The sequence below is a fragment of the Podarcis filfolensis genome (assembly GCF_964270895.1).
Source record: "Podarcis filfolensis genome assembly, chromosome: 3".
NCBI classification, from domain to species: domain Eukaryota; kingdom Metazoa; phylum Chordata; class Lepidosauria; order Squamata; family Lacertidae; genus Podarcis; species Podarcis filfolensis.
The window spans coordinates 98,804,453-98,825,823 of NC_139606.1; the positions used below are offsets into that span (position 1 = coordinate 98,804,453).

Below are 21,371 nucleotides of genomic sequence, written 5' to 3' on the forward strand. Positions count from 1 at the left end.
TCCCATAAATAAACATTAACAAGATAAATCTTGGTCATGTTACAGAAGGACTTGGGTCTTAAGCTTTCACTGTGCTTTGGTTGTAAAACTTTTTATAGTGCCGTAAATTATATTCTACTTTGGACTTCGCTTTAGTGACACAGAAACAAAGCATGTGTGTGTGTGTGTTGCGGGGGGGGGGTACTTTAATAGTCATGTGTGTTTTCCCTAATCGTAAATCACCCCATTATCGAAGTTTGTTATCTGGATGCTGGGCTATTTAAAATGATGCTGAATTCAAGAATACTTCTACAGGTGTTTTTTAAATACAGGTTGCAATAAACCCTGAAACAAACAAAACAAAAAAGACTGTAAACAGGGAGGGCTAGTGGATCAAAATATAAACTACCTGCCTTTGAATATATTTATAGGTGGCACAACAACTAGAAACAAATATTCCAAATTTTAGAAACAAGGGTTCTAGTTCTTTAATTTGCTTATCCCCATATTTACTCTTGACAGTATCAACAGGAGTAAAATGGCTTCTGAGTAGCTTTTATGTATACTTATTTAGAAAATAGCTATGCCAATACTGCTTCCATTTGGAAAATTCATCTCCCTGATATTAATGGGCAGTATCTGAAGATGTGCTTCCAAGCATGGGGGAAACTTTTCTGTTTGTTGCTGATGTTGCATCCTGGTCCTGCTTGCAGGATTCTCATAGCCAACTGGGTGGTCACTGTGAGAACAGGATGAGGGACTATCCAGCAGGCTCATGTTCTTTGGATCTCAGAGAGCAGAGGTTTTCAACCTTTTTGAGTCCACGGCTTCCTTGATCAACTGCATTCTTTCTGCAGCACCCCTGTGGGGCTCAGGTGCCCAGTTATGTCACCCTTTGCCTACAGAGCTGGCAGCCTCTCACCCTTTTTTGAACAACCTCCCTTGGGGAGTGTTCTCTCAGCCTCCTCTTCTCTTCTTTCTCCTTGGGAGTCCTCCGGTCAGCTGCTGCTGCCATCCCTGATCTCTGAGCTGTGCCCCCCCCCAAGAGAGGTGCCTTCCTTATAGCCAGGGCTGCTGCAATAAATAGCTGCGCAAGCCTTTGGCAGACAGAAGCACGAGAGGACACCAGAGGACGAAGGGAAGGGGAAAGAGGCACAGAGGCCAGTGTTTCCCGCAGCACCCCTGACCAGCATTCAAGGCACCCCAGGGTGCCACAGGACACTGGTTGAAAATGACTGTCATAGTGGCATCCTGTAACGGAAAAGGATTGTTGATTACCTCTTCCATTTGTAACGCTCTCACTGCTACAGATGCTGTTTTAAAAGTCTTTTCACTCTTTACTGCAGAGCAGCGGTTCTCAACCTGTGGGTCCCCAGATGTTGTTGGACTACATCTCCCATCATCCCTGAGCTCTGGCCTTGCTAGCTAGAGATGATGGGAGTTGTAGTTCAACAACATCTGGGGACCCACAGGTTGAGAACCGCTGCTCCAGAGGAAGCTAGTAGCTGTAAATAGGATGGCCGCGTGTCCTGGTTCACAGAAAGAGGGCAGTCCTCTGTTTTGAGGCAGCCACTGTTTGAAGGGCTGTTTGGTGCAAGTCCACCTTGAAGATGGAAAACGTAAGAAAGGAGAGCTGGGAGGACCTTGAAGTTGCCCATCCAAGCCTCACCAGCAAACTGGACAGGCCACCTGGTCACAATCCTTTCCAGTATGCCAAGATGCATTGTATTTCTAGTTACATGATTTATGAATTTGTATTTAGGCCTATCGGTTAGCATATGTAACTTTTATGCAAATCCTTGCCCTCCATTTTGGCACCGCCTCAGCAGCTCCCCTAGCTATAACGCTGTGCCATTCTGCAAATAAGTTCTAATCACTTCCACTTCCCTCTTTGGACCCTGCCTTTGGTATTTAATTTGCCATTACAACAGATGGGTGGTGGCAGGGAGAGTAAAGCGATTTCTTTGTCAAGGCTCCCCGTTGCTGCAGCTGTGTCCCCGGACCAGGGCATATTGGCAGGTGATAAATAGAAAAGGAGACTGGGCAGCTTTCCAACTGGTAGCTACAGTTGGTAGTAAAACACACATACACACACACACACCCAATTGGGCTGCTGCGGCTGAAATAAATGGCCATTAGGACTGATTAAATTCAGGTGGAGGGTGACTCGAGCAGGCTAAAAGGACGAAACCGCAACCTGTTTTCCCTAATTTATATTAAATTGCCGTCCCAGAGCGTATGCTTGCGACCGAGTCTGGGGAGAGGCTGGCATGCCTGTCTGAGCGCAGAGAGCCAAGGTGGCTTTTGGTTTACCAGTAAGAAGGGAGAGAGACTGTTGCACCGTGATGGGGTGCAGCAGGGCTTGCAAAAGGCACTAAGTCCAGCCCCCAGCAATACCAGTTAAAAGCAGATGATGAGAAAGGTGTCTCTGCCTCCAGGTGCGTATGTGGGGAACTGTTTTTTCTACCGGGGGGGGGGGTGCAGTCTCTTGAGACTAATCTGTTGGAGGCCACATGACAGTGGAGGATGTGGCTGGAACCAATGGCGAACGAAGAAAAAGAATGCTGTGTTACTTTTATTGTTGTTAGCCGCTCTGAGACCGGCTTTGGCTGGGGAGGGCGGGATATAAATAAAATTTTATTATTCTTTTTATTATCTCACTGCTGCTATCCCCCCTCCCCCGGTAAGTACAAAACTCTTAATTTGTCCTGAGAACTAGTTCATACCCTCCAACATTTCTCCAACGAAAATAGGGAGTCCTATTTAACAGCACAACAATTTTTTTAAAAAAATAATTATACATCTGACTGGGTTGCCCCAGCCACTCTGGGTGGCTTCAAGCATATTTAAAAACATAATAAAACATTAAACATTGAAAAAAACTTCCCTATACAGGGCTGCCTTCAGATGTCTTCTAAATGGTTGTATAGTTACTTGTCTCCTTGTCTCGGGGGTCCCATAACTCCATACCCTCCAAAATTTCTCTGATGAAAATAGGGACGCCCTAAGGAAAAGCGGGACATTCCGATATCAAATCAAAATCCAGGACAACTTCTGTAAATCCAGGACTGACCCTGCAAAATAGGAATACTTGGAGGGTCTACTAGCTAGGAAAATGTAAACTACTGAGAAATTGGAGGGCAGATTTTGGCACTGTGGGAGTACCCTCACTTCATTGACTGTCTTGTGAACTTTACAATAATAGTTTTAAGCAGAAATAAGAGTTTGGGATTAGGATGATGAGTACATTGTAATCTCTATAATGTGACATTGCAGTGGTAGCTTTAAGCCATGCCATGCCAAACTCTCTCTCTCTCTCTCTCTCTCTCTCTCTCTCTCTCTCTCTCTCTCTCTGTGTGTGTGTGTGTCTGTGTGTCTGTGTGGCTGAATGTGTGAATTTATTGCCACTGTTATAGTATTAGGCAGGTTATTTATAGGTTTTTAACGCCATTAGTCTGGAAATTGAGCAGAACTTTGACCTTTTTATGATGTGAGTTGCTATAAGGAGCCTTCAAATTCCATGGACACCACTTAAGCAGGTTTCAAGTTTTGGCGACACAAAACAATCCTGGCTTGAACCAAACCTTTCTAAGTGGGGTGATTGTGGTGGAATTCCTAAATTTGGTTCCAAGTACATTGAATAGAAATAAGGCCTGTGTCACCAAATGGCATCCTATTACCAGGAGTTTTTTGAGGGTGAAATAATAGTAGAAGAAGAAAATATGGTTTAGGTTTATTAAATTTATGTATTGCTTCCCACTAATAAAGTCCCGAAGCAATTTAGTGCCAAGTAAAAATATAATGTTGAAATCACTAAACATATTTAAAACAGATTTAACAATGCAATACCAAATCATTGGTCTTGCCCAAAGGCCTATGAAAAGAAAATAATTTTTTACTGGTGCCAGAATGCTGACAAGGGTGAAGCCAGGTGGGTCTCCTTGGAGGAGAGCAAACCAGGGGTCAGCAAACTTTTTCAGCAGGGGACCGCCCACTGTCCCTCAGACCTTGTGGGGGGCCGGACTCTATTTTGAAAAAGAAAGAAAGAACGAATTCCTATGCCCCACAAATAACCCAGAGATGCATTTTAATTAAAAGGACACATTCTGCTCATGTAAAAACACGCTGATTCCCAGACCGTACGTGGGAAAATAGGGACCCTTGGAAGGTCTGTAACTCCTTAGGAACGGCTAAGGGAGCTGGGCATGTTTAGCCTGGAGAAGATGAGGTTAAGGGGTGATATGATAGCCATGTTCAAATATATAAAAGGATGTCACATAGAGGAGGGAGAAAGGTTGTTTTCTGCTGCTCCAGAGAAGCGGACACGGAGCAATGGATCCAAACTACAAGAAAGAAGATTCCACCTAAACATTAGGAAGAACTTCCTGACAGTAAGAGCTGTTCGACAGTGGAATTTGCTGCCAAGGAGTGTGGTGGAGTCTCCTTCTTTGGAGGTCTTTAAGCAGAGGCTTGACAACCATATGTCAGGAGTGCTCTGATGGTGTTTCCTGCTTGGCAGGGGGTTGGACTCGATGGCCCTTGTGGTCTCTTCCAACTCTATGATTCTATGATTCTATGATTCCTGTAGTAGAGTTTATACACCCCCCCCTCCCCAAATGCCCACTCACATTGCTGGATTTAGATGAAACCAGACAGGAAGACCACATATTCCACCGCCCAGAGTCCATGTGCCATGGCACCTGTCACTATGGCAACAGCCAGGTCGGAGTAGGAAGTGTGGAATGTGAAGAGGAGCCTACTTTAGTCCTTTGGTGGTCCAGTCTGAACCTACTTATCTCCTTTAATTGCATGTACAATCCCCCCACAAAGGAACCCCGTTCAATTTTTCTGTATACTTTAAATACCCATGTGACTAGAGTATAGTCCTCCAAGGCCTGAGAGGCACACTTGCCATAGGTTTCTAGTGATATTTATGAGTTCGTCATAAAGCTCTTGTTTCAAATGGGCCTAATTCTTAAGAAGCCATTACAGCCAGCATCTCTTTCTCTTTGTCTAATAGTTTGCATCCATCTGTGCTGTGCGTCAAGGCTTCTAGCACGTGCTGACGGGTTTATGGATCCCCTGGGCCTTGTCTTCCAGCCTGCATAGTGCGTTTTGGGTGTGTGTGTGTGTGTTTCTTCCATTGGCTGGCCTGCTCCGCTCGCTTCTTCCGTTCCTCTCTGGCAAGGCAAAGCAAAGCAAAACAGAGGACAAATAATGTTGCGTTCTTTTCCTCCACCGGGTGTTCTGCCAATTGTCAGCCGGTGTGGTCCATTTGACAGAGTACTGGACTTTAACCTGACTTCAGACCTTCGTTCAGCCATGAACTCAGTGGGTGGGCTTGGGCACATCATTTTAGTTGGGAGTGATGCAGGCCCACCTTAGAAAGTTGCTGAAGCAACAATGAGCAGGTACCTCACAGATTCCTAAGGCTGCTGGGGTTCTCCACTTCAGTGAGGGACAGGATGTTCTAGAGCAGTGCTACCGAGCTGGATTTCGTTGGATGAGACTGTGATGGATATTTGAAAGTAGCTTTTCAAAAAGCTTTTGAGAAAGTCCCGCGAGTCAGCTTAGCAGTCGTGGAATAAGAGGAGAGGTCTTGTTAGGACCGGGAACTGATTAAGAAACAGGAAGCAGAGAACAGGAAAAAATGGACGGTACAATAAAAAAAACAACAACTGCAAATATATTTAGAATAAAACAGTGCAAGATTCTAAATAGGCACCCATGCTCGAGAGACCCATTCATCCAGTTGAGAAAAAGTTCTGGAACAAAATGTCATCAGTTGTTTTCCAGAAAGTGCAGATAGTTCCTGTCATATCACAACAGGGAAATAGAAAGTGAAGTCCCCTAAGGATTGCTATTGAGACCTGTGCTTTTTAATTTGTTCATTAATAAACTAGAGTATTGTGTACTCACTTGGACGTACCTGCTTTTTGCCTTAAGCAACTAGGGATGTTCCTATTCACAAAGCTAATTTTAAAAATTAGTAATTGCTCTTCAGTTCAAACTGCAAATTTAGGATTTTGAATCGAATAGATACAGTTGGTTCTCGAACAGAATGCGTTCCGGGAGTCCGTTCGACTCTCGGAACCGGTCAAAAACCAAGGCAAGACTTCTGATTGGCTGCAGGAGCATCCAGCAGTCTATCAGAAGCCGCTCAGGACATTCGGCTTCCGAAAATCATTAACAAACCATAACACTCACTTCCGGGTTTTGATCGTTCGGGAGCCGATTTGTTTAGGAGCCGAGGCATTTGAGATCCAAGGTACAACTATATAAGTAAAAATCCAAAAAATCACTGGTGAATACCAGTGATTTAAAGGGGAAGGGTCACAGTTCAGTGATGGCGCATGCTTTGTGTACAAAATTTCCCCAGTTCAAACCCTGGCATCTGGTGAGGCTGAAACCTTGGAGTCCTGCCACGACTCCTTGTAGATAATACTGATCTATTTTACATATTTCATTTCATTTATCTGGGCACTTCTTCCATCCTGGAACCCAAGGTGATGCACCTATGGTTCTGAATCAGTCCAGACCTAGCCCTGTTTAGCTTCAGCAAAGTGGTGGCCTCATGGGACTTCAGATCATCCCCTGGAACCAATGGTCTGGTTTGGTGTGAGACAACTTCCTGTGTGACTATAGGGTTGGAGAACCTCTTTCAGTCGTGGAGCCATATTGCATCCTGGCCAGAGGCAAAAGGTGTCAGAACAATGGATGGGACTTTTTTTACATTTGTGCAATGAACTAAATCCCAGCCATCCTCCATCGAGGCAAGCAATGGGGATTATCAGAGTTGAAAGACAGAGTTCATAAGTTTATGGCCCTATTCAGCCAGGTCAAAGCAGCCAAAAAGCGTGCAGAGCAGGACTGGTGTGGGGTGCAGCCTGCAGAGAAAGGTCATGGCCTATGAGAGTCCTGAGGGCCAGATAGAAAGATCTTGAGGGCCACATTTGGGCTTCCTCACTCCTGCTGCAGATAGTTTTTGGACATTGAGAGCATTTGCCTCTTCCAGTTTACGGGCGATGTTCTCTGTGTTCACAAGGTCAGCTGATACTCATTTCACTCTGTGTGGGGCACTGTCTCCTTCCTGGAGGAGGAGCACCACATTCCGTTCCCCCACTGGCCTTGCTTTTAAACTAGCAGGCAGACGGAAGAAAAATAACAACTGTTGAAAATCAGTGGCTATTCCAAGTTCCGTGCCAGTCTTGAGAATCTGCCAAAAACTGCTCCAAACAGAGGCCCTGTGTCCTCATAGAGGGCCCCCTTCCAGTTGTCCTCCTGTGGTGCTTCTCAAACCTTTCTCTTTCTCAGATGGCAGCTTTCTACCTTTCCCCTCCTGTTCAGCAACTTCCTCATCTCGGTAGGGATGGATGAATCTGTCAGATTCAGTCCTCACCCCCCCCCCCATTTCTCATTTTTCCAATTGTAATTTTCCACATGCATTGCTTCTATTAAAAAAAAGAAGTCTACAAAAAACATCATAGCATTTTTGTGCACATTAATCCTAATATACACATTTCTGGACTCATTTTTCGTTTGGGGAGCTGCAATGCAAAATTCAGTAGAAGCGTGAATTTCAACGGGTAGTTGCATTTTTCAGTCCACGTATAGTTTTCGGGAAGTGGGAATGAGTTGGGTGGTTCTCATTAGAACGAGACCAGAAATTATTTTTCGACTCATTTCGGGACCCAACTAGTCCCCCTCCTCTCTTCACATTTGTGTGCAGCCTGCGTTGCCATTTACTAAATATGTTATGACATAGTATTTATATTAGTCCAGAGCCCGGAGACCTTTGGAGACCTCTGTGGCTTCCGGGCTCTAGGAATTTGACAGATGGGTCTGTGCCGCATACCTCTGCAAGCTGCCAGGAGTGGAAAGATTTACTTTATTTGCCTGAACCTTTTCGCAGGAACAGAACACGTTAGGTAATATTACAAGAGCTTTATTTAGACCACGGAACTCACAGGGGCTGGGGGGGGGGAGAAGAGTGACCGTTAGTCTATCTCTGGTAATGACATTTCCGAGCAGGCAGAGCAGTAGGGCAAAAGCCAGAATTAATGGCAGCAAAAAGAACAAGCTATGCAGACGTTGCTTATTTGATAATAACGAATTGATCAGATACTGTATAGAATCAGAGAATGGTAGGGTCAGAACGTCTCCCTAGGGGTAAAGGTAAAGGGACCCCTGACCATTAGGTCCAGTTGTGGCCAACTCTGGGGTTGCGGCACTCATCTTGCTTTATTGGCCGAGGGAGCCAGCGTACAGCTTCGGGGTCATGTGGCCAGCATGACTAAGGCGCTTCTGGCAAACCAGAGCGGTGCACGGAAACGCTGTTTACCTTCCCACTGGAGTGGTACCTATTTATCTACTTGCACTTTGTGCTTTTGAACTGCTAGGTTGGCAGGAGCAGGGATCGAGCAACGGGAGCTCACCCCGTCGCGGGGATTCAAACCGCTGACCTGATCGGCAAGCTCTAGGCTCAGTGGTTTAGACCACAGCGCCACCTGCGTCCCAGCCCCCAAGGGGTAATCTCGTCCAACCCACAGCAATGCCATACCATTCAACTGCCCCATTTTAAGCAGGAATTACAGAAGCCAATCCTGGCTTCTGACCCGTTTTTGGTCCAGTACTCTGGTGTGACCAGCCTGACTCGCACCAGAATACCGGACCAGAAGATGCAGCAGGCTGAACTAGATGATCCTTGTGCATAGCTGTCATCTTTTCCCTTTTCTTGAGAGGAATCCTATTTGGAATAAGGGAATTTCCCTTAAAAAAAGGGAAACGTTGGCAGCTATGTCCTTGTGGCCCCTTCTGAACTTACAGTGCTATGATTCTATGAAGGCTAGCCCCCAAGCATCTCCTTGGGGTTCAACAGGAGTTGCTTTAGCATGACAGCTTTCTCCTTTTGGCTTTGAGCTGCAACCTGGAGTTTCAGTGGGTGAGGAGTGAGGTGGGGCTGCATGTCAGATGAGCTGGAAAACAGCGCTCAGCTTACACTCTTCAGGCTTTGAGCCAGAGCTGCTTAAAAAGGACCAGGAGGCTTGGGGGAAGGAACAGTGAGATGTCAGTGCACTAGTTTAACCCCAGACTCAGGTTACCAATCGTTCTCATTCTGAATTGCAGATTCAGTGCTCTTGCCATTCAGGCTAAGTCCCCGTAAGGGTCTCTTGTCGTCTTTCCGGCATACATAGAAGGGACCCGAGGGTCATTTGGTCCAACCCCCTGCAATGCAACTAATACAGAGGATTAGTTGGGTTTTGTGGGTCTTGGGAGTTGATCCCAAGGTTTGGGATTTTGTCCTTCTGGTCAGCACCCAGGAAAGGTGTCAAATATCAGGATGTAGGTCCAGAATTAAGAAGGCAAGTTATTTTGAGAACCTCTGTGGTGAAGCTCTGTGGTACCCATTTTTGTCTGGATTTTGCTTTTAAAAGTGGTTGCTGGCAGCATGAGACTTTTGGCTTTCTCCACCATTTTTTTTTTTTTGGGGGGGGGCTTCAAAAGCAAATTCCCATCCTTTAGGATTCAGATAATAAGTTTAGTGGGCAGTACCTGGTGTCTGTGTATGCTGCTTGAGTAAGATTTCTATGGATTGGGGGTGGATGGCATAGAGTTTTAGCGGCCTGCATAGCTTCATGTCTCTTCCACAAGTGGCATGCAAAGTTTGTGACTGTCCTTAATATGGACAGCCTGCAGCACAATCCTGCGTAGGTCTACTCAGAAGCAAGTCCCACTGATTTTCATTGAGGCTTCCTTTCAGGTACATGGGTATAGGGTTGCAACCTAATACCGGCCGTAAGTTCCGTCTGTGCAGAATTTTAATTCTGTTTCAGAACTCAAGCTCCGTCGAGAATGCAGGAGTCTACTTCCTGAATGCGGTTTTGCATTTTGCTTCCTCGTTGTCAGAGGAGGAGAAGCCAAGGGCTGTGTGAAACCAACGTGTGTTTACTAAATATTTCACATACTTTCCAAGGAGATGGTGTGTGGAATGCATGCTTAATGGCGTGGGGAGCAATTTTCATATAAACCAATCTGTTGTCTGTTAGAGTGTGCGCAGTCCCCAGGACGTGAGGCCTCCTCTCAGGTAAGCCCGTGTATAATTGCAGCCAAAAGTTAACTCTGTGACTGTTGAGTTGGAAGCATCCTTAACAAAGCCCGTTCCAAAATATCAACAGGCTGAAATTTCATAGCTGCAGGCAAAAAAACAAAACAACCCCCTCTTTTTGAACTGAAATGACTCCAACAAAACACGAGGCCGTGAAACTAGAAATTCAGCTTACAGTTTGTTTAATGGGTACAATTAGAAGCGCGTGGTTTTGTTTTTTAAAAAAACGGAAGGGTGATTTGCGAGTCCATCGGCTAAGTAGAAATGTTTATAAATGATTAGTTTGATTTGCCTGGTGCATTCATAAACCTGAGACTACAGGCAGCTGGGAAACGGCCTAGAGCCTTGAACAGGGAACAAGACAGAGAAAGGCGCTCAGAGAAGGGAGACTGAACGGCAGCCAATTGGGGCAGCTAATCCACAGGCAATGCCGCAGTGCTGGGCAAGCCCCGAACAACCCCATGTCATTCCTCCCCCCTCAACCCGCCCCATGCCTTTATCTCGGGGGGCCCATCAAGCAAACTGCCCTTTTGTATTCCTCCTAGGAAGAAATAAAAAAGTTTGCTTAATTAAAAACCTGTCTTTTCTTCACAAAAGCAGAGAAAAACAGCCACGCTCTCCTGACTCAGAAGGAGGGCCGAGACGCCTGATCAGGTCTTGCCCTGACAATTCAGCCCCCTGTTCAGAGCAAATGATGGCTGAGTCGCCTGTTCATTCAAGTGGATGTTGTTTGCTCAGTAGAACATTCTCTCTATAAAGAGCTCGACGAAATGAAAGGCTTGCAGTACGCAGGAAGGAGACGAGGGACAGAATTTTAGGGGCAGATGGAGTTTCTTGGCAAACTTTTTTCTTTTTTCTTCTCCACCCGAAACAAGCATAGCAAAATATTCCCTTTGGCAGATATTTTGTGCGTGATTAACACACACACACCAGCAATATATTTCAGAAACAGAGAAGAGGGCCAGTAACATTTTCTAAGACTGTGTTGGAGAGGACCCACTTTCCTTAAATAAAGCACATGTGGAATATTTGCATTTCTTTCCCCCTACAGATTACAGAAAGGTGCCTGAAGCCACTATCGTCAATGAGAATTACAGGTGCTGGCCCTCCTACCATCACAAGGAATGTCTCCTATCCGTGTTTGACATTAGTGAGGCCATGGAGGTTTGCGAGAGTCATTCCCAGTGCAAAGCTTTTGTGCTCACCAATCAGACAACGTGGACAGGTAACAAATGCCGGCGGACTGGAGTTACTATCATTCCCTCCTAGCAAGATGGCCACTAAGGAATGGGATTGGCTTGAAATGGGCATCAGGGCCCTGCTCTCCTTTCAGAGCTCAAACATGCAAAATAAGAGGAAAGCGATTGGTCTGTTTGCTGCTGATGTCACAGCAGCCTCTAACACTGCTGCATGGAGAGTGCCTTTCCCTCATTTATTTTCTCTAGAAAAATGGCAAAAACAAGGGGTGTATGGGGCTTGTCCACCTAGAGCAGGGATCGGCAACATGCAGCCCATGGGCTGGATCTGGCCCATGAAGACCATTTTACTGGCCCCCAAGCCCCCGAACTGAGCTGCCCGCTCAGCGAGTCCCCCCCTGTGCTGCGCTAAACCAGCGCAGTGCAGCACAGGGACCCCTGACCTAGAGGGCGCCAGTTTCAATGAGTAACTTTTTATTTTCCCTGAACTCTTCAGCATTCCAAAAGTTTATGGAATGTTTCTAACTGTCTTCATGGGGGCCCATTTGCACGGCCACCTATGTTCCTGGCTTTCAATCACATTTCGTTTCCCAGGAGTTCCATATAGCTGTTGAGCATAAGAAAATCTCTCTTGGCAGTGTCCAGAGCACAACATTATGTTGCTGATGGAAGCACTTGAGAGGCGGGTAGAAATTGTATTAAGTTTAGGCAGAAGGTAGAAAACAGCCGAGCAGCTGCAGAAGCAATCCTGCAAAATGCATTCCAGCACCTTGCCTTTATCGGTCGTCACGAGTGCCATAGAGATTAGTGTGTGTGCTGGATGACCGCTTCCAGCTGGATGAAATGTGAGCAGTATCTTCCTTTGACAAGCAGAGCATTCTGCCCTCCCATCTAGACATTGGCAGATGCGAACAAATGCTACTTTACAAATGCTACTTTACAAATGCTACTCATTTGAGGGAAGCCTCAAATGAACTCTGGGATCTTTGTGGGGATATACTTTAGAGGTCATGCATATTTCTGGTAGTCTTACTTATTTAATACGAGAGGAACTTTCAAGGAGTTGAACCCAATTAAAAACCTGCAGGTTTGCACTGTTGAGGTTTATAGGGAGCTCCTATGCATTGCTGTGTGGAAGTAACTATCATTTAACTCGATGGTGCTTATCTCTTAAGTAAGAGGGTTTCAAGATTGCACCCTAAATTATGCACAGTGCTGGAAACCTGCATAGCGTGATATTTATTCCCAAATAGAACATGACACCTGAAATTTCAACATTTGGTATTTAGTATTATTTGGAGTGCTGTTCTGAAATCTCTCATCCAGTTCTTTGTAAGTTTTCACCCTCTGCAAAATGTGCTTCCATTTTTCTACCTTATTCTCAGGGCACTTCAGAATTCCAGTGGGTGCAGAGTTTTGAGCTCATCTTACTGTTGCAAAGTGGCCATGGGCAACAAACATGTTCTCTGCAGCCTCCTTGACTCCCATCACTTCCTAATCTGAAAAAGCTCCAGTGTTTTTTTAAAAAAATCACCATTCTTTTTTGTTTTTTGCCTAGGTCGTCAGCTGGTCTACTTCAAGATGGGATCCACTTCCATTGCATCTGATCATGACAAGATGACCTACGTGAAAGTGATCAACTGAAAGCTAGCTTGACCTACAAGTCCAATTCTGTGCAAATTTACTCAGAAGTATCTCCTATGAAGTTCAGCAAGGCTTACTCTCCAGTTGGCATGCATAGGATTGCAGCCCTAGTTGCAAGCTAGTAAACTATGACTGCAGTCAGCACGCCAATGTAGAGACTGCTGTTGTACGCAAAGAAACTGAGGATGGGGAGGGAATTGCACTATCACTCCTAATCTGCAGAGCATGAAATCAAACCTTAAAAAGAAGAGACCAACACGACCAGGACGAATGTGCAATAGGATGACATTTTTAAGATGTGACTTGGAAGAAGCAGAATGAAATCCAAAATGTGATACACTGTGTGGTTATCTATAGGTTGCTAAAAAGGAGCAGCCACCTTTAGTGTGCTTTTCTCACTATGTATAGGGTTTGCGTAGGCTTTGGTTGGAAATTCTTGTTCATTTTCACAGGGAGTTTGGAACCTCCAGTTCAGATATTTATACAGGCAAGTACAATCACTGCAGCGTTGTTAAAAGCCTCATTGAGTTCCAAAGCTTATGATGAAACCTCCTGGGAGACAATCAGGACTTCTGTTCATTGAACCAAATATGCAAGACCAAAAATTATGGTTGTCCTTGTGCGATGGAACGCTATAGCATCTGTTAAAGTTGTCACACATTCCCCCCCCCCAAAAAAAGCTTGCATTAAGTCAGCTTAAACGGATATAAATCTGCATTATTTGCCTAAGAGGGGGAAAATGCAATAGTTCAAAAAGAGGACAACTTTTTAAAAAGATGATACATGTGCATGTTGCAGCAGGCATTGTTTTAGGGAAAACAATCCTCCACTCTTATGTAGGAGAGAACGGAAATCTAATTGGTTAGTTGACTGAATGTTGCAGTCAGATTATCTACAGAGTCAAAAACATAGCTATTTTCCAGTTTAAAATAAACAAGATGCCCATCATTGTGATGGAGGGAGGAAAAAAGAGCCGCTTGCTACAGAGACCCAATGCGTGTGCCTGTAATTAATCAAACAGACACACTGCATCTGTCTCTATCAGTGCACCAAATGGTGCCCCAGTCCTAACTGTGGCTATTTACTTTTCCCATACAAGTGAATGGGAGCCAAGCTCTTGGATAAAGTAGAAGGGTGTAAGACAGCATTGAGGTTAGGAGCCAACCCTACCCCTTATTGCTGTTTAAAGGGAGGGAGATATTGTCCCTGCCTCAATCAGTTTGTGACAAAATGCATCCTGCTTGCATTATCCCATATCACTTAATGGGAGCCATTGACAATCAAACCTGTCCTTATCTGCACAACACTCTTGGCTTGATCCCAATAAAACAGGATAGTACAAAGAGGCAAAACCCAGGAACTGGTTTTTGGGTAAGCTGATCAGCAGCTGTCTTAATTTGAAAGCCTGTCCCAGTTTTGTTTGCTTATCTCAAAACCAATGAGTAGTATCATCTAGGTTCGTGTGATATTTCATTACATTGGGCTAACGCAGATTGTTTGTGTTGGGTGAATTTAAAAGGCTTGGATATAGGCTGAAATAATGGGCTTTCTTGGGGACTCGATCAGGGCCAGCTCTACTGTTTGACCCAGTGAGACAGATGCCTCAGGCGGCACAGAATCTGCAGCCCCTGGCTATTCCTCCTGACCCTCCCCAGCCATTCCACTTTGCCGCCACACGGCCTGTTCCTCATCAGACCTGCTACCTCAGGTGCAGCAAAGGCACTACTGCATCACCCAGTTGAAATAAGATTCAGTTGCCTGCCATGTTTGCTTCTGTATGTAGAATGCCACCCTGTACTCTGTCTTAGGCAGCAAAATTCCCCAGGCCAGCTCTGACTCTGGAGGATGTTCTGGATTGCTGGTTTCTCCAACAGATATGATAGGATCACTCTATCATAGGGATGGGAAACCTGTACTCCTCCAGATGTGAGAGTTCAGCTTCCAACGTAGTCTGTGGATGGGAGTTGGAGTCCAATCATAGCTGGAGGTCCACAGGCTCCCTATCCTAGCCCTCTAGGAAGCCATGTAGATAACTCATGCTGACCAAAGTTCTGCAGATGTACGTGTTCAGAAGAACACCTGAAGGAAAACATTGCATCTGATTCCCGTATGTTGCTTTGGGACTGCCACAGAGAAGTGTATCCCTGACACATCAGCAGAGCCGCTATTCAAAAAGCGCAATTTTTCAGCAGTTGCGACAAAAGGTGCATTTCTGCTACTGGATCTTTTGCATTCTGAAGGTGCTGCTGCTTTCCTGTTTTTAAGAACAAATAACCTTTGACAGCAAATGAACCCAAGCCTTAATAAATGCAATAGAAATAGCAAAACCTTTTTTTCTTATAGGCAGAGTGTGTCTAAAAATATGCTTTCAGTGAAAGCAGGTGAGAAAATGTTTAAAAGTGACAAATGTCATACTGTTTTCTAGTTTGTACATTCAGAATCTTTTGTACTTTGGTTCTTAAATTGTTTATTTTTGTAATAAAAAGAAATGAAATGGATGGACTTGTGATATTCTCTCTCTCTCTCTCTCTCTCTCTCTCTCTCTCTCTCTCTCTCTCCCTCCCTCCCTCCCTCTCCCCCCGCCCCGCACCCTCTTTTGTTTTTGGATCTTTGATCCTTATAACTGATTTGCTTCAGAGCTGTAGATTTGGTCTGAAGGTACCATAGGCTGCCTCATGCTGAAGTTAAGCAGGTTTGGGCCAGGTCAGTGCCTGGATGGGTGGCCGGCTGGAACCACATGCATGCTGCCTGGGGGTTCCATGATGGCATACAGGCAGGAAATCACTTCTATTCCCCTGACAGAGCTACAATTCGCAGAAAGGTTTAAGAATTGATCCCTCTGCCCAGGGAACTCTGGAAATGTATAGTGGGGCTTGTAGCCAATGAAGTTCTGCAATGAAGTATACTAATGAACCTAAGTTACACACTTAGCGCTTGGACTAAAATTGCCGACCAAATGCTTTACTTTTCCGGTTTATCACCACAACAGTTATTCACACTGGGCTTCAGTAAAGCAAATAGTTAGACAGTGCCTATATGATACTGAGCGACAGAATAATTTGGCCACGATAAGGAAATTTTGTTCGTGGCATGATTATTTTCCACCTAGTCATTTTGACACGCTGGCACCCTATTTGCAAAATTTAACAATTCCAAAATACAGATGTGCTTTCACTTACGCAAGATTGAATATTCTGCCTTCAGCTGCACTTGAGGGTCAATTTCAAAAGATTCCACTGGAAAAAAGGTTATGTCTGTGTGGAGATGGCAGTATTTAGTCAGTGGATCGTGTGCTTCTGGCTTGCACTCTTTATAAAGATTTGAGGAGGGTGGTTTTTTTACCCCTCTATTATTGCCCATGCCTGGTCGCTCAACCATTGCTACTGTGTCCTTTCTTCTAGCAGATCAAGATAATCAGGTGACAGTAAATAGTAGCTGTCAGAGCTACCCTAGGTCCCAGCTCACAAAGGACCAACGCTGCTTCGTTGTTAAGTATAAAAGTCTTTATTGAAGTTCAGTTTCACTTCCAGAGCCGCAGCGCGCAGCTCCACGTCTCAAGTGTCAGACCGCTGATGCTCCGTCTGAGTCTCCTCCCCCTTGACACCAATTTAAGATTCTAGCCTTGCTCCACCTTCTCCGCTGCTCCTTCCTCCTCTGGGTCCGCCTGCCCGCCGGGGTTCCGCCCTTTCTAGCCTCTTCTCCCGCTGATTCCCCTGAGCCTTCTCCCTCCCTCCGGCGGGCTTTAGGAGCTGGTTCCCCATCCGGGTCTCCTGCTGTTCCGCGCGCCTGCACATTTGAACTTGGCGCGCGCGCCCAGCCAGCAGCTTTCCTCCTGACCGTTCCACTGCTGCTGTCACTGCTTCCCCCTTCGGGGGGGCTAGCTGCAACTGACCTCCCCTCCGTTGGAGGCGTGGTCAGCCCTGACTCCCTCTCTGGAGGAGACACTGCCCCTGACATATGTGACTCTTCCCCCCCACTACGCTCTGGTGGGGAAACTGGTCCCGATCCTCCACTGCTGCTTTGGGGTTCCCCTCTGGCTCCTTGTTTCTGGTGCGTCCCCCCTGGGACCCCCCTTGCCCTGACCATCGGCGCCCCCTTCTGGGAATCTTCTGATTCGCTGGAGAAGCTCATGGAATCTCTCGGGCCACTGTCATACTCCCCTACGCTGCCCTCGGATTCTTCCCCTTCGCTCTCCCAATCCTCTCTCCCCAGTGCTCCTGCTCCTGATTCCCTGACAGTAGCTATTAGAATAAGATCTATTATTTGATTATTGATGTAAACCTCCAAAATGTACCGTATTTTTCGCTCTATAACACGCACCTGACCATAACACGCACATAGTTTTTAGAGGAGGAAAATCCATAGGCATGCCACCCGTAGGCATTCCCTCCATAACACGCACAGACATTTCCCCTTACTTTTCAGGAGGAAAAAAGTGAGTGTTATGGTGCAAAAAATATGGTATTTTGATATAGTTTAAGTTTTATTACTATGGCTAGTGGCTGACGGAAATAAAGATTCTTCTGATCTGAACCTAAGTTAGTCATATCAATGGATTCCAATGGGTCTACTCTGAGTAGGCCTGGCATTGGACATAACCCATAGGCTCTCTGCAACACTGTATCAAACCCCTTTCCCACTGTGGCATAATGTAAGAGATGGCAGGATTAAACGGTAGTCAAACTTTGGTATGGTGTGGTGCAGTGTAGTGGTTAGAGAGCTGGGCCAGGATTGGGGAGATCCAGGTTCAAATCCAAATTCAACCATGAAGCTCACTTTGAGCCAGTCACGGTCTTTCAAGCCTAACCCGCCACACAAAGTTGTTGTGAGGATCATTAAATGGGATGGAAGGGACCGTTTATGTTACCTTGAGATCTTTGGAGGAAAGGTGGGTTATGCAAGGTGTCAGCTAGCAGGTGTCAACTAGGATCAATTGTGCACAAGCTTAGAAACCTACGGAAACATGTTTTCGCTTGGAAACCTACGGGGGGAAAAAATCAGTATTTCCTTAGAATTGTGGATAGAGATCAGGTTGGTGTGGCAAACACGTATTTGATGGACTCAAGCTGTTTCTTATTCTGGACTACTGTGGTTCCTAGGGACATCAAAATATCAATGATGCCCATAGGAGATGTGCTGTAGATACCCCAGATTGTCAGATGCTAATCCCTTATGAAGAAAGTTTGCAGCCTTTGGGTCTTTTTAGTTTATAGAAAAGGCAAGTAATAGAGAATGTGACAGAAGCCTATAAAACTAATGCATGGAATGGTGAAAGATTCCCTGCCACCTTTGGTTTTAATGTACTTATGCGGAGGGTTGTTGTTCATTTAGCTGTTGCTTTGAGTTGCCTTGGGCAAAAAAGGTGTCTATAACAAATTAAATTAAAATAAATGGATAGAGAGTCGTTTTTGTCCTCCTCCACTAGAACTCAAGGACACCCTATTCAACAGAGTGCTGGATGGTTAAGGGCAGAGAACAGAATATAATTATTCACACCGTGGGTAGTTAAACGGTGGAACTCCCTCCCACAAGAGGCAGCGATAGATGCCAACTTCGATGACTTTGAAATAGGATTAGACACATGGAGGATAAGGCTATCAGTGCCTGAACGCCAGTAACTGGAAACTACATGAGGGGAGAGTGTAATTACACTCCCTGCTTGTGGGCTCCCCACAGGCGTCTGGTCAGCTACTCTGAGGGATGCTGGACTAGCTAGGCCGTTGGCCTGATGCAGCAAGCCCTTCTGTTTGGTTTCAGGATCGGTTCAGTTGGTGCCCTCTGTGGCGATCACACAGGGTCCCCGGATGCTTCACCGTCTATTGATCCCTGTGCCACCACTTTATTTCCCGCTGCCACTACCCAGGCCCTACCTGGTACAATACTGAGTCCAGTCAGGGTTAAATTGGAACATAAACGTCTGTTTATTTATTGCAGTTTAACAAGCGTGTGGTTTCATAAATGGTATCGGTCAATTACAATCATGGGGTGCCTATCCAGACCTATAACTTCCGCTACCTGCCCTCACTCACTAAACCACCTCTCAGATTTTTACTTGTCTTCCTAGCTCCTAACTGTTGCTGACTCAGCTTACACTAACTCAACCTACCCACAGACTCTATCCCAATTCACTACCACTCCAACCAACTCCCAATGAACTCCTTCCTTCGCCCCTCCCAGAGCTGGTTTTATAGTCCCTCTGACTCCACCCCCTGGGTTGTGATTGGGTTACCTGTTTAAACATTTCACCTCCAGCACTCTCATAGGTTAACGTCACAAACTCTCACTACAGAGCACTACATGTATAGGATTGATTTGTGGTTAAAAGTGTTTTTTTTTTTACATATATAGAAAAAATCATCTGTTTAAAGTTCTAGCTGGTTTATACATTTCCTTGGCTTCTTTTAAACAACTTCCTGCAGCTTCAAGGTAGGAAAATGAAAGAAGACACCAACTCTGCTCTAAACAATTGATCCTCGGGATAAAGGGGAGAGAAAATTCCTGAGATCGGAACACAGAGATATTATTTACAGAGAGCAAAAGGAACTGTCAACTTATGAAATGAGCATTCTGGTGGGCAACTTATCGAATGGGACAGGGGGAGTGGAGGGGAAGGTAAAGTTTTGTCTCTAAGGGGCAGGGTTCTTCAGAAACGTCAGCTGTGCTCTGATTTGAAGGAGTTTAACTGCAAATTCCATTATTAGAAGACTGGGATATTCAGATGATTGTGGAAGGGGGCATTGGGAGAAATTTGTTAATTTTTGTTTATTTCATAAAATATGTATTACACTCAAATCTTCAGAGTACATTACAAAAAGAATAAAACAACGAAATTATAAGTAAAAAATTAGTAGCTATCTAAAACATCCCCCCAAAGATGGAAAAATAAGCTAAAAATCAGATTAAAACATATGCCAAATTTTTAACGTCTGTATAGGCTTGTCTTAAATTTTTTTTAGCAAGCACCAAAAATGGTACGGTGAAGGCACATGCCTGATGTCAATAGGCAGGGAATTCCAGTGTGTGGGTGCCACCACATTAAAAAATTGATTTCTTACAGGTGTGGAATGGATATTATGCTGCACCTGTAGCAGTTCCAGTTCTCCTTGTCCCCCAAAGTCCCTTTAGTGCTTCAGTTAGGGAAGCCCTACTCATAGGTTCATCTTCTGTGTTCAATCAACACACAAAGAGCAAGGATGAATATGCTAGCTCTGCACCCTACACTTCCATGAGCTGGAGGGCATTCAGCTGAGGTGGGGACCCTGCTGCACCCATGGAAGGTCCTGCAGGATGTACAACCCTGATATTCCAGACTTCAGACAGTCACCTTCCAGCTTGAGGAGATGAATAGAGGCACTTCTGCGAGGGGGAGGGAGCTAGTGTGCTCATCCCCCCTTTCTCTGTTCATGCGGCTGATTTAACACAGAAGACTGAAGAGGGCTGGAGTGCCATTCAAAATTGCAGCGCCCAAATGGATTGCATTCATTAGTTTCAACGTTCTCCTCTGGTATCTGTTTCAGCTGCAATCACCACTCCTGAGCCACTCCATTCATCCTGCTTCTTTTTCTGTGGTCACAAAACCACATGCTATAGGTTAATGTTTAACAGAAGTCTGTTTTCAAAACCAGTATCTTTTGAAAAATAAGCTTGTAAGTTCAAAGAGCATTCAGCATGTCACAGACTTTGGGCTTCTTGTTCGTGGTTGTTTCTCTACTATCCAATCGGTGGTGAACTAGACCTATGCATTCATAGGTTTGCCCCAAGACTCTGTTGAGGGGGTGGGGCAGGGGTCATACATGCACTGAAAGAGGGCCAGATCCTGGAACATCCTCCTGTCAGATGTCAAAGAGATAAATAATCATATGACCTTCTATAGATATCTGAAGGCAGCCCTGTATCAGGACGCTTTTAATGTGTGATATTGTGTGGTTTTGTATATTATGCTGGAAGTCGCCCAGAGTGGTTTGGGCAACCCATTCAGATGGGCAGTGTACAAAAACCATGTGGTGGTTCTTCTTCTTCTTCTTCTTCTTCTTCTTCTTCTTCTTCTTCTTCTTCTTCTTCTTCTTCCTCTTCCTCTTCCTCTTCCTCTTCCTCTTCCTCTTCCTCTTCTTCTAGCCTTAGCCCTCCCTTGGTCTCATTCCACAGCAACTGAAGCTCAGAGGCATATTACTTCTCATAAAGTGAAGTTAATAAATTAAGTGACGTAATGGAACAACTGACCAGGGATATGTCTTGCTCAGCACTATGGAAGTTGAGGGATGTAAGAAGGGATCAGACCCATCTAGTCCAGCTTCCTGGTCTCATGTTGGCCAACAGCATCCCTAGGGGGGTGTCACAAGCAGGACCCAGGAGCTCAAGGTGGAGTACATGATTTTCCTCCTATATCAAGGACTGCCTGGAACCAGAGGAGTGGTGGGAGTCACCCCCAAGAGAAACCCCAGAGGAGG

The 21,371-nt window shown here is 45.3% G+C and overlaps 1 protein-coding gene across 1 annotated transcript in view; it reads left to right on the top strand.

The window, feature by feature from the left end:
* The window catches only part of PKDCC (protein kinase domain containing, cytoplasmic), a 43,674-nt gene extending 28,252 nt beyond the window's left edge, over positions 1-15,422 (top strand). The window contains exons 6-7 of the mRNA XM_083605277.1: positions 11,136-11,309; positions 12,839-15,422. Of these exons, the coding sequence (XP_083461403.1) occupies positions 11,136-11,309; positions 12,839-12,924 (260 nt within the window). The 3' untranslated portion in view covers positions 12,925-15,422. The remainder of the gene's footprint in view (positions 1-11,135; positions 11,310-12,838) is intronic.
* The last annotated feature ends 5,949 nt before the right edge of the window (positions 15,423-21,371 follow it).